At 50.9% G+C, this 12,476-nt stretch overlaps 1 protein-coding gene across 1 annotated transcript in view; it reads left to right on the top strand.

The window, feature by feature from the left end:
- Sh3pxd2b (SH3 and PX domains 2B) overlaps positions 1–8,296 on the top strand; it is an 85,668-nt gene extending 77,372 nt beyond the window's left edge. The window contains exon 13 of the mRNA XM_059270236.1: positions 4,953–8,296. Within this exon, the coding sequence (XP_059126219.1) occupies positions 4,953–6,506 (1,554 nt within the window). The 3' untranslated portion in view covers positions 6,507–8,296. The remainder of the gene's footprint in view (positions 1–4,952) is intronic.
- Positions 8,297–12,476: the final 4,180 nt, after the last annotated feature.

The raw sequence follows: 12,476 nt of genomic DNA, 5'->3' as shown, positions 1-12,476 counted from the left end.
ACTTTTTCCTACGTACCTCTCTATAGATGGTAGATATCATGGCCAATCTAAGATGACATATTGACCGTAGGAAGATGAGTGGCACATCCATAGGACGTCCTGCCCAGTCTCTAAATTCACCAATGTGCTCTTCAGCTGTTCAGTATGTCCCTCATTGTCGTTCAACAATTATAATGTTCATTTCCATTCTTAATTGATTCTTCTGGATTCTTTTTTAAAATTTTTATTTTCATTTTTTCGAGACAAGGTTTCTCTGTGTAGTTTTGGTGCCTGTCCTGGATCTCGCTATGTAGACCAGGCTGGCCTCAAACTCACAGAGATCCGTCTGGCTCTGCCTCCCAAGTGCTGGGATTAAAGACGTGCACCACCACTGCCCAGCTGGATTCTTTTTTTGCAGCTGCCTGTTCTTGTTTCACCGGCCTTTGATTGACTTGCTGTTCTTCCCTGTCTGTCTAGGATGGTGGTTTAACTTGCACTCCTGCTGTCACCACTGATTATCTTTTTCCTCGGTTGTCAACTCTTTTTGTTGTTACTGATACTCACTGCAGTTACTCCGTGGTGTCAGTCCCTGGTTTGGGCTACAGGGGCTAGAGCTATAGCTCAGCAGTCGACCAGTTTCCTAGCACATGTGAGGCCCTGGGTCCCATCGTCGAGCATCATAGAATGAAGTGAAAGACAAGGCAGCTCTGAGTCAGACAGTCCGTGGAAATACACAAAAGAGGTTGATCGGCTTCCAGAGCCTTCTGAGCCAACTATGGAGCAGTGTCACATCTCTGTGACCCCAGCCTGCAGGGGGTCATAGTTGCCACCTGCAGTCTCCCATACAAGAATGGGACCTAGGGCAGAGGCCAGCCAGGCTGGCTGCTTGTGTAGTGACATGCTAGTTACTCCCAGGCATGCCCTTGCTCCTGCCCCCACCTCCCTCAGTGCCTCCCTGTCTCCTTCCCTTTGCAGAACTCCCTGCCCTCTGAGAAACTGCCAGGAGTCACCTGAGGATTCTTAGTCTCTGATCCACCCTCTACTTCCCTCTGATCTGGGCTGCAGATTCATGACTTCTTTCCTCTAATGTGTTACACAAAGAGAAGACAGTGTCCATTCCACCTTGAAACCATGTAGGCTATAAAAGCCTTCTTCCCCTGAGAGCTGAAAACCACCATGTGGTTTTAAGACACAGCTTCCCTGGGCTGGGGGCACAGCTCTATGGCAGAGCGTAAGCCTGGTGTGCACACACAGACCCTGGATTCAGTTCAGTTCATGAAAGCTAGAGATCCTTTGACAATGTATCTCCTGCAGTTTCTACCAACACACGGTATTGAGCAGTAAGCGCTGCCACCCCGGCTCAGAACGTTCAGAAGTCTGCCAGGGATCCTCAGGATCTCAGCAACACGTCGGCACTGAAAACGGGGGCATCAGTGGAAGTGTTGCAGCTCCTTTTCTTTTTTGACCTTTCTCCTCTATTCTTGCTCAAGCTGGTCCAGCGACAAACTCATATCCAGCACAACACGCTTCCCCACCCCCACCCCCACCCCCGTAGCCCTAGCTGGTCTGGAACTCGCTATGTACACCGGGCTGGCCAGAACTCACAGTGCCTGCTTCTGCCTCCCGAGAACTGGGATGAAAGGCATGCGCTACCATGCTCAGCCATGTCAAGCTTTGTTTAACAAAATCATCGCCACCACCCACCTTGAGACTTTTTTGCTTTACAGTTCCACAATGCTGATAGATCCTACCGGTGGATTTTTTTGAGGGAATAATTGCCACTAATGCTTGGGGCTTAAACAGTTGTTGTTTCGTGTGATGAGTTCCATACACCGTTTTCCTTTTTCCTCTTTTGCTTTCTGGTTCATATCTTTATAATCTCAGGCCTCCACGCTCATTAACGCATCCAGAAGCTCCTGGCAGTCAGGGTACAGTGAGACTCGCTCATTGTCTGCCCTGTTTATCTTTCACACATGTTTTGAGATGGCAGTGGGGTGGCGGTGGTGATTGTACTGTTGATGTAGGCACTTCCCTGGTGCCTTACCTGCTTGATGACTGTACTCGACAGGAGGCCTGGGAGATCGGTGTCAGCCTGTCTCACAGATGCAGCTCAGGGAGTGGGTATGCTCGCCTAAGGGTGCAGTGAGTGAGAGGTGGAACAGAGACTCGAACTGAGATCTGTCTGGTTTTAAAGCCCAGGTTCTTTCCTTTCCTTTAGTTCTAGCGACCTTGCATTTGTTTCTTTCATCATAACACGTGGCTTCTGTCTACCAACAAGAACCCAAATAGGCAACAGGTGTGGGTACATATGCCTTTAATCCCTGCACTCAAGAGGCAGAAGTAGTCCAACCTCTATGAGCTGGAACCAGCCTTGTTTTCCTAGGAAGTTGCAGGGCAGCACAGGCTACCTAGTGAGACCTTGTCTCAAAAGAAAAAAAAAAAAAGAAATCCAGATGGCCGGAGTTTCTGCCACTCTCCTTTCCCCTAAGTGTCTGTCACAAAGCCACACTGGCATCTTCTCTTCATCATTGTCCCATTTAGCTTCCCTCACGCTGGCTTAGTGATGGAGTTGAATTGCTGATGAAGGCCATGTATCCAGCAGTGACATTAACTGGACCCACACTACTGAGTATAATAGCATACCAGTCACATATTTGTCAGTCCGCTAGACTATGTCCTGCCTGTCCACGGCATCCTTTCCTTGGTGACCTTCCCTCTGATTGGCTAATGTGACCCCTACCAAGTGCAGTTGCTGCTTTCACAAAGGTGGGGCGCTCTTGCGTGTCTGGGCATTAGTAAGTCTTGCCATTGGGTGTTACCGCTGCTGTCGTCATTCACGTGGCAGAGCTCTGAGCTGACACCCAGGACTGCAGGCCCCAGAGTTGGTCTCCCAGTGCTGAGTCTATGCCCTCTGTCGCTCCTGCCAGGCCTCAGTCCTTATGACTCCTGTAGCAGTTTCTCAGGCCAGGCTTGGCTCTTCCTAAGAGTCAGAGTCTGGCAGTACTCAGAGCCCAGCTGCCTGCCCTCCGTGCTCCACTCCACCATTCACTCTCTCCAGAACCCTCTTCCCAATCCTCAGCTCTCCTGAGGTTCTGCTCTGCATTTGTAGAAAGGGATGATGGTCCCTGGATCACAGGAAGGTCATGAGCATCACATTTCCTGTGTACAGAACCTGCTGGGGAATTGCCTTTGCTGGTTTCCTTAGGCCTGCTGTATACCAAAACACCTCAGATAGGCTAGATTAAACCCAGTGATTTACCTTCTCATGGTGCTAGAGTCTAAGATGAAGGTGTGGCAGGATTGGTATCTCCTGTGGCTTCTTTTCTTGGACATGCAGTCCCTTACTCTGTATTTCCAAATCTCTTCCTTTGAAGATATCAGTTTAGTAAACTAGAGCCTGCTCTTATGACCCATTTCTACCTAGTTACCTCCTTAAAGGTCCCGTCCAGAGGCAAGGACATTTGGAGTGCTGAAGGTGAATGCTTCACACAGGGATTCGGGGGCACACTTCAGCCCACAGCATACAGTTTGTGTGTCGCTCATCTCCAAGAATTCCCTCGGATGATACTAGATCAAAAAGACAAAGGGAACATCAAATCTTAAATAACATCAGCATCTCTACCCACCATTCAATCCAGTGGGTATGGGCATGAGGGAGAGATGGAGATAAGAGATGAACTCGGGGCTGGAGAGATGGCTCAGAGGTTAAGAGCACTGACTGCTCCTCCAGAGGTCCTGAGTTCAATTCCCAGCAACCACATGGTGGCTCACAACCATCTGTAATGAGATCTGGTGCCCTCTTCTGGCCTGCATGCATACATGCAGACTAGAACACTGTGTACATAATAAATAAATAAATCTAAAAAAAAGAGAGAGAGAAAGAGAGATGAACTCACTTTATTCCTCTGGCCTCTGTTCCCCTGTATGTAGCCATAGCATGTCATCGACCTCAGTGTGATTCCTGTGTTTAAAGATTCCCATTTTTCATATGGCGTAGCTGCTGTAAACACCAGCCAGCTCCTCTAGTGTTCGGCTGAAGAAGCCAGGATCAAGGGTAGTTCTCCCTCTCCGTGGCTTTTGCCCTGTACTTCTTTGGCATTGCAGCAGGAGGCATTGGTCGCCTAGTCCTCTCAAGTTGACCTGCAGCTGCCCGTAGATCCCTGTAGCTTCCCACCTCACGGAGGGAAAGGGAATTTAAAACCAGGGTGCAGAGGGCCTGCATGTCAGTAAGTACTCCTCCCCCACAGGTGCCTTCTAAGGCACTGTCGGCCACATCTTTCAAAGGGTCCTCATCACAGTCCGCAAGTGGACAAGAACCTGATAGATATGGCAGTGTGCACCTACAGTCCCAGCTTTTCAGGTGGCTAGGGCAAGAGGATGGCTGGAGCCAGGACTTAGAAGCTAGACTGGCAGTATAGCAATACTCCCATCTCAAAAATCAATATGGACAAGAATCCACCTTCAATGAGGTGTCCTGATACAGTGTCCATAGCTGGTTGTATTAGTCACTTTTCTGTTGCTGTGACAAAACACCATGACGAAGGCAACTTATAAGGCCTTTAGTTGGGATTGCAGTCTCAGCAATGATGGCAGAGCAAAGGCATGACAGCAGGAACAGCTAAGAGCTCACTTCTTGATCCACAAGCAAGAGGCAGAGAGAGACACTGGAAATGGCACAAGTCTTTTGAAAGCTCAAAGCCCACCCCCAGTGACACACTTCCTCCAACAAGGCCACACCTCCTGTTCTCTCCCAAACAGTTCCACTAACTGGGGACCAGGTATTCAAACATAAAGAGCCTATGGGTCATTCTCATCCACACCACCACACTGGTCTAGCATAGACCTCATAGAATTTGCAGGCTCAGAGGACAGCTTCCAGGGTGCCTGTTTCATGTGGGATCTTTCATAAATTGTGGCCCCTGCCTGGGCTGTGGTGTCACACCTACTAAGCACTTTTCCTGTCCCCCTCCTAGGTGATTGAGAAGAGTTTAAGTGGTTGGTGGTACATTCAGATGGACGATAAGGAGGGATGGGCTCCAGCAACCTTCATTGACAAGTACAAGAAGACCAGCAGAGCCTCAAGACCCAACTTCCTGGCTCCCCTGCCTCATGAGATGACTCAGCTCCGGCTTGGGGATGCAGCTGCAATGGAGAACAGTCTGGGTCCAGAAGCAGTGGGGCCCTCCAGGCCCCTGCCCGAGGCACCACATGGTGCTATGGACTCTGGGATGCTGTGGTCCAAAGACTGGAAAGGGGGAAAAGAGGCCCCAAGAAAGGCATCTTCAGACCTGTCTGCATCAGCAGGCTATGAGGAGATCTCAGACCCCACACAGGAGGAGAAGCCCAGCCTCCCTCCACGCAAAGAGTCCATCATCAAGTCCGAAGAGGAGCTGCTGGAGAGGGAGAGACAGAAGATGGAGCCACTCCGGGGCTCCTCCCCCAAGCCACCTGGCATGATTTTGCCAATGATTCCGGCCAAGCAGGCCTCGCCGGCCCGGGACAGCAGGAAGCCAGAGCCCAAACCCGACAAAACCAAGTTGTTCCCACTGAAAAACGACATGGGACTGGAGTGTGGCCACAAGGTGCTGGCCAAGGAAGTGAAGAAGCCCAACCTCCGTCCTGTCCCCAGGTCCAAAGCCGAGCTGCCCGAGGAGAAGGCTTCGGAAGCCACTCCCCAAAATCTGTTCTTGAAGTCTAGACCTCAGGTTAGGCCCAAACCAACTCCTTCCCCCAAGACGGAGCCAGCTCAGAGGGAAGATCAAGTGGACATCTACAACTTCAGGAGCAAGCTCAGACCTGCCAAGTCCCAGGAGAAAGCCTTATTGGATGGGGAGAGCCACCATGCTGCTGGGGGCCATGACGCAGCTCTCAGCCGAAGCTTCCTTCCAGCGGAGGGACCTGGCCGTGGTCAGGACAGGTCTGGCCGACAGGATGGGCTGAGTCCAAAGGAGACACCCTGCAGAGCCTCTCCCAGGCCGGCCAAGACCACGGACCCTGCACCCAAAAGTTTGCCTATGCCTGTCCAAGAAGCTACCCAGCAAAGACCCGTGGTCCCTCCTCGGAGACCCCCACCCCCCAAGAAGACCTCCTCATCACCGTTGTTGTGCAGGCCCCTCCCAGAGGTCAGAGGACCACAGCGTGAAGCCAACGAAAGCCGGGCCGTTCCTGCCCCAGGCCGTGCCCTCCTTGTCCCTCCGAAAGCCAAACCCTTCCTGACCAGCTCCTCCTCCTCGGCAGGCCAGGGTGACGTGCGAAGCAAAGGTGGGCTGGGGCCACGCCTGGCCGGCAAGGTGGGAGAAAACCGAGAGAAAGCAGCCTCCTTCCTCAATGCCGATGGCCCAAAGGACTCACTGTATGTGGCTGTGGCCAACTTTGAAGGAGACGAAGACACCAGCAGCTTCCAAGAAGGGACAGTGTTTGAAGTTCGGGAGAAGAACAGCAGTGGCTGGTGGTTCTGCCAGGTCCTCAGCGGGGCTCCTTCCTGGGAAGGCTGGATTCCTTCCAACTACCTCCGGAAGAAACCTTAGCTTCCCCACCCTGCCCAGAGACCCCGCAGTCCCTGCCGGCCTCTCCCACGTATTTAATATGCATCTTAATTTATCAGTCTCCACACAGTTTCAAGGAAGGAGGCCACTGGGGTGCTGTGGCTTCTTCCCTCCCAGAGTGGAGAATGCTTGGTGCAGAGATGTCCTGTCACCTGGGGTCTGATTCTCCTGTTGTGGCACCCCCCAAAAGGCTCGAAAGCCACACAGCCTTTGCTAGGTAGAGATCACATCAACATCTTTCTCTATAGTAGCACCCATCCTCCTAGTCAATAGCATTGTCACCTAGGAGCAGGACAGTGACACTCAGATCTCCAGGTCTGAGACCTGTCACCTGGAGAGCTTCCAGACTGCACCCCAGTGCTCAGATGTGGCATAGAGGGACAGCCCACACGGCCTGCGACAACTCTAACGTCTCCATGTTTCCGGAAGCCCGGTAGTGGCTTTGTTCAGTGTTCCCAGAATGCCTGGTACCCGGAAGAACCGTGTCCTGAAGGACTCGGCTTCCAGGCTTTCTGTTTCTACGTCCTGACCAGATGCAGCTTCCGTGAAGTGATCCTGGAGATTCACTCACTCATCCCGCCTCCCGTCTGCCTTGGACCAGGATCAGTCCTAAAGGAGCATGCCTCACTTCACTGCTGCAGCCTCTGGTCCATCCAGGGCTTTGAAATTACAAAAGCCTCCCAGTCCCACCTCCCCCAGTCCCTAAAACAAGTCTCCAAGTTTGTTTAAGTAAGGGGCCCTTTGCAAGGCATACAGCCTGTGAGAGCTTTTTTCCCTAGTAGGTGCCAAACTGCCCTTGGGCTTTTGCCTTCATGTCCAAACCTTCAACCAGCCCCCACTGTTCTATCGCACCCATTTTCCAGATGAGAAAACGCAGGCTATACGGGCCCCAGGACGTACCAGCTAGGAAGAGGAGGGGGAGGAGGTTCGAGTCCAGGCCTGCCTGATTCCAACACCCATGTTCTTCTGGCAAGAACAAGCCGGTGAGGGAGGAGAGGCGGGTTGACCAGGGCAGATGGCCTGGGGGCTTCCTTGTGGTATGAGCAAGGGGACAGTAGTGACTGCCCTAGACTTGTGGCTGCTTCTCCGGGGCAGGGTATGCCCTGGATCCTTGGTAGCTGGCACAGAGCCTGTAGGCTGGTACCCCATGTGGGGATGGGGAATACGGAGAGCGGAGGCAGTGTCTCTTGGTGGTTTAAAGAGGGCTCTGGTGGCCAAGGACCAGCAGCCGGGTCTGTGGTAAACTAAGCAGAGCAGTAGTAGCCAAGACCCTGCAGTAGCCAAGACTCTTGCCCCCGGCAGGTGTGGCTTCCTGGAGAACTGCCCAGGGCAGCCCTTCCCTATTTTGACTAAATAGACTTAACTGGGACCTCAAGAGGTCTGCTTAGCTATCACAGGGCTAAAATCAGGACTCAGATTTCTAGCCCCCAGCCCAGAGCAACTTGTACCTATGAACAGGCTTCCTGTAACAGAGGGGTGGGGTTGAGAGAACAGAACTCCATCTCATCCCAAAGACCCTGCAGAAGAGGCTGCCCTGTCCTGCTCTATGCCTACCCCAGGAATCTCTCTCACTCGCACACACCCTTCTTTTATTAACCTGTGCTTTGGGAACCACAAAGCCCATTTTTCAAGGTGTTTGCATCCTACCTGCAGTGCCAAAGATTTTGTGCAAGCAGATCTCTTCTGCGCCCCCACCCCTCCCCAGCCCCGTCTCTGTGCCCCTCTGACCCATGGTGGCACGTGGCTCTGTTCCTCTGCTCAGCCCCCCCACCCCCCAGGGTATGAGGCCCCTCCTGAAGGACATTCCTGCTTAGTCTATGCCCAGGGCCTCAGGAGAGAGAGGCAGTTCGGGAGAGGGGAGGCTGAGAGAGTCTTAGCACTTCTTCAAGGCAACACACACACCCCACTGTGCAGGAAGCCTCATAGCTTTTGTGTTGTTTTTTGAGTTTCAACACCTTCACTTGAATAGCTTTCATGAAGCTGTTTTACAGGTCTTTGAAGAGGCAAAGTTTTTTTTTGTTTTTTGGTGGGGTTTTTTTGCATTTTTGTTTTTGTTTTTCTTGTTTGCATTTGACTCTCTGTAACCTTTTCAAGTAGTTTGCACGTCCCTACTTTGCAGCAGGTACTAGAATTTGCCTTTTGTCCTATCCTCGTGCTGAGGTGAACTGTAGGTATGTAAGGTGCATTCTCTGCTCACTGTCCTTTTCTTGGGTCACATGCACAGCCTGGAGATTTCTGTGGCGAGCTCCATCAACCATAGTGGTCATCTTGCTCTGGTCAACTGGAAGTGAGTCAGTGACTCACCCAGCTTCCCTTACCTGGGACTAAGCTTTTCAACATCCAGGAATGTGGCCACTCCTCTGGGATGGAGCGTGTACCAGACTCCCCTCCATCCCTGCCTTGGAAAACTTCTAAGACCATGGTAGCAGTGTCTGGACCAATCACAGATCAGATCACCAACAGGAACCTGCCACCACCCCCCTTAACTGATCTTCACATCAGCCCTGTCAGATGCCAAGGATCAGCCCCAATATGTAATGAGAAAGTTAAGATGTGGAGGTTGATGGCACATCCAGCCTCGTCCAGATACTGGCCACCAGCAGAGAAATGTGTATAGTCCTTGCAGGCAATCAGGTGACCCAGTTTCTGAATTTAGGTGTTGCCCCCACAACCCCCTGGCCAAACATTGGCCACAGACCCCTGCAGATGGGCCCTGCTCTCTGGCTCCACGACTGCATTGTTTCTGCCTGAGAGCAAGTGTAGTGTGGCCTGACCTCTGGAGACCTGGACTTGAAAACGGCCACTCGGTAAAATGAGACTTGGCTTGTATTTTCTGGCCAGAGTCACTCGTGGCCATTTGTGTTTATATCATGGCCCCAGTCCAAGACCAGGGGAGGGAGGAAATGGCTAGAGCCGTGCCAGGCATTTCCAGCCTCTGCCACCAGGCTTCTCCATAGAGTAGATTTCTGTGGCACAGTTCTTGACCTTAAACTGTTTCTAAACCCACTGGGGGCTTGGGTAGTAGGTGGAAAGTAGGGGGCACATGTGCCTCAGTAAAGAACAGTGCCAGATCTCCCTAAGACTTAAGAAGGACAGTCCAGTGTTTATCCCCAAATACGTGCTCTAAGTGCGAGGAAGGAACTACCCCTGCCGTCTAAAAGCTGCCGACTGGAGGTCTGCACTGGCCCGCATTCGTGAGGCCCCGGCTCCATCCCAGCATCACGGATAATCAGGAACATTAATGGCTTAGCTCCTGTCCTACCTTTGAGCTCTTCAGTGCTGACGTAGTCTGCACCTTGGGAAGCCTTGCCATTTCTTTGAATAGCGTGGCAATCTCGGCCCCTTCGCTAACTGTCTAAACTGTCCTTCAGGGTTTTTCTGTATCTACAGACAGCCATATCCTACCACAGACCAAAGATTCCCTGAAGCAGAGGGGTGTGGGCTGAATGGGTAGGAAATTAATTTGCAGCTAGGCCTGAGGCCTTGCTTTCGCTTGGAAGAGTAGCTCCTGACTTGCTGGGGTTCTAGCAGCTGGACCGACCTGACCCCAAGCAGAGCTATAGAGTTAAGACCACGGTTCGTACTCCTCACCTGCTCATGGGCCACCTTCTGAACAAACTTCCCACAGACCAGACCTCCCTGCTGTGTGGAGTGATGCCTGGTCTCCGGTGCTAACTAGTCGAGGTACCAAGCCCTCATATGTGAGTGTTCCATCTTCCTTCCCGTCTCCATCCTCTTCTCCACGGTCAGAATGAGGGCTCAGCTTTCATTAAGACCAGACCCGGTGCCATCGCCAGCGGCCTTCACTCTCACGTCTATGCTTTGAACAGCAAAGGTGCCCACCAGGCTTACTACAGCAATAAGCAATTCTAATGCAATGGAGGTGTCCATATTATGCCTGCGATGCCTTTGTGCCCTGTAATTACCAGTAGCACGTCTCTTACTGGGTGTGTGATAAACCGTGGTCACCTTAGCCATACCCAGTTCCGCTGAGGAGCTCGGTTGGTCCTCACACCCCTCTAGGAACAGTGGGCTCTGGGCAGCATGGCTCATTGTGTGTGTCTGTCCATAGATGATGCTGGGGACCCCTGGGTTCTCAGCCCATCTCACACCCCCTAGGCCCATTGACAGATCCTGGTGTTGGCTTTTGTTTCCCGTGAGTGTTAAATGTGAGGGGGCAGGGGATGAACACCTAGCTGTAGCATGTAGAGACTGTACACCATTAGACTTTCCTTTTTTAAAATAATAATTAAAAAAAGCTTGACTGGTTTCAAGCTTCGTTGTAAAGGTGGAGTGTTTGTGGATTTCATTTGGCTGAAGGGGATGCATGGCTTCATGCCCTGGTATCTGGACCTGAGGTCTTTGTGTCTGAAGAATAGAAATGAATGCAAGCTGTTTGGGCATTGCCCAGAAACAGTAGTGACTCTTCCCTGGGCCTTGGCACACCTTCAGTCTTTTAATTATGATGTTAAAAAACAAAAAACCAGCCTGGCAGTGGTGTTGCACAACTTTAATCCCAACACTTGGGAGGCAGAGGCAGGTGGATCTCTATGAGTTTGAGGCCAGCTTGGTCTACAGAGTGAGTTCCAGGACAGCCAGGGCTACACAGAGAAACCCTGTCTTGAAAAGAGAAAAACAAAGAAAAAATAACAAAACCCACAAGAGAAAGCCACCTTATATTTGCAGCAATCTCAGTTCTGTGTAAGGATTAGAAATGTCACAGGGCCAGGGTGTCTTGCTCCTGCTGACACTACCTTCTGGTGAGCAAGAGTACAGGAACGTAGGGAAAGCATGCAGACATCATTGGGCTACAGGACACCCAGGTTCTCTGTTCACAAGTGGTATTTATGAATGTCTCAAAGGCAGAACCAACGCAGAGTCTTGAGAGGAAGCCAAGGACATTTGCCACCCTCTGGCCCAGTTTTTATGGCCCTCCCATCTTAATCATTTTTCATAAAATATAAGTGTGCCAAAGTGTGTTTATGCAATATCTGCTTCTCAGAATGACCTGAGAAGGTGTTCTGTGGTTCATTTTTAAGACTCTGACTCTCATGAGGACCCTTCCATGTCCCCCAGTGAGATGACTCAGTAGGTAAAGGAGCTTGACACATAAGCCTGGTGAGGTGACTTCATGAGTTCAATCCCTGGAACCCACAGAAAGTGGAGAGAACCAACTCTACAAAACTGTCCTCTGACATTCACGTGGGCACTGTGGCACACATACAATAATAATAATAATTTTGTTGTTTTTGTTTTTCCAAGACAGGATTTCTTCATGTAGCCCTGGCTGTCCTGGAATTTGCTCTGTAGACGAGATTGGCCTCGAACTCACAGAGATCCTCTTGCCTCTGCCTCCTGAGTGCTGGAATTAAAGGCATGAGCCACCACTGCCCAGCTTTGTCCTTAACCTCTCTCCAAATTAATTTTTGAGACAAGTGGGTGTGGTGGCCTATTGTCGAGGCCTAGTGTCCTTTTCTGATGGCACCAGTCCATCTGGTTTTTTGTTGTTGTTTCTGTTGTTCTTGTTGCTGTTGTTTTTAATCCTTTCTGCATTTTTCCCCTTCTTTGCACTGGGAGTTGAACCTATGGTTCCCCTTGCTGTTAATGTAGCATCTGAGAACCCATCACTCAGCCCTGGGTCATAGGGAGTGGCCCCTTTGTTTTCATCTAGACTCCCATGCTTTTAGCTTTTATTTCTAGATTCTTTGATTCATTTTGGATTAGTTTTTATCTATGATGTGAATCGGGAACTCAACTTCATTCTTTTGCATGAGGAAATCCAATTATCCTTCTGTTGTTTGTTGAAAAGGCTGTCCATTCCCTCACTGGATTGTCTTGGCTCCTTTGTGGATATTCAGTTGACCACAAACAGGTCTCTTCCTCTGTCCTGCTCCATTTCTTTTTTGAGACAGTGCCTCTCATTGACACAGGAGCTCGCCCATTTTGGCTAAG

Source organism: Peromyscus eremicus, chromosome 8a (assembly GCF_949786415.1).
Source record: "Peromyscus eremicus chromosome 8a, PerEre_H2_v1, whole genome shotgun sequence".
In the NCBI taxonomy this organism is placed as follows: domain Eukaryota; kingdom Metazoa; phylum Chordata; class Mammalia; order Rodentia; family Cricetidae; genus Peromyscus; species Peromyscus eremicus.
The sequence above is the reverse complement of the archived record's forward strand: the minus strand, read 5'-3'. Positions and strand labels throughout refer to the sequence as shown.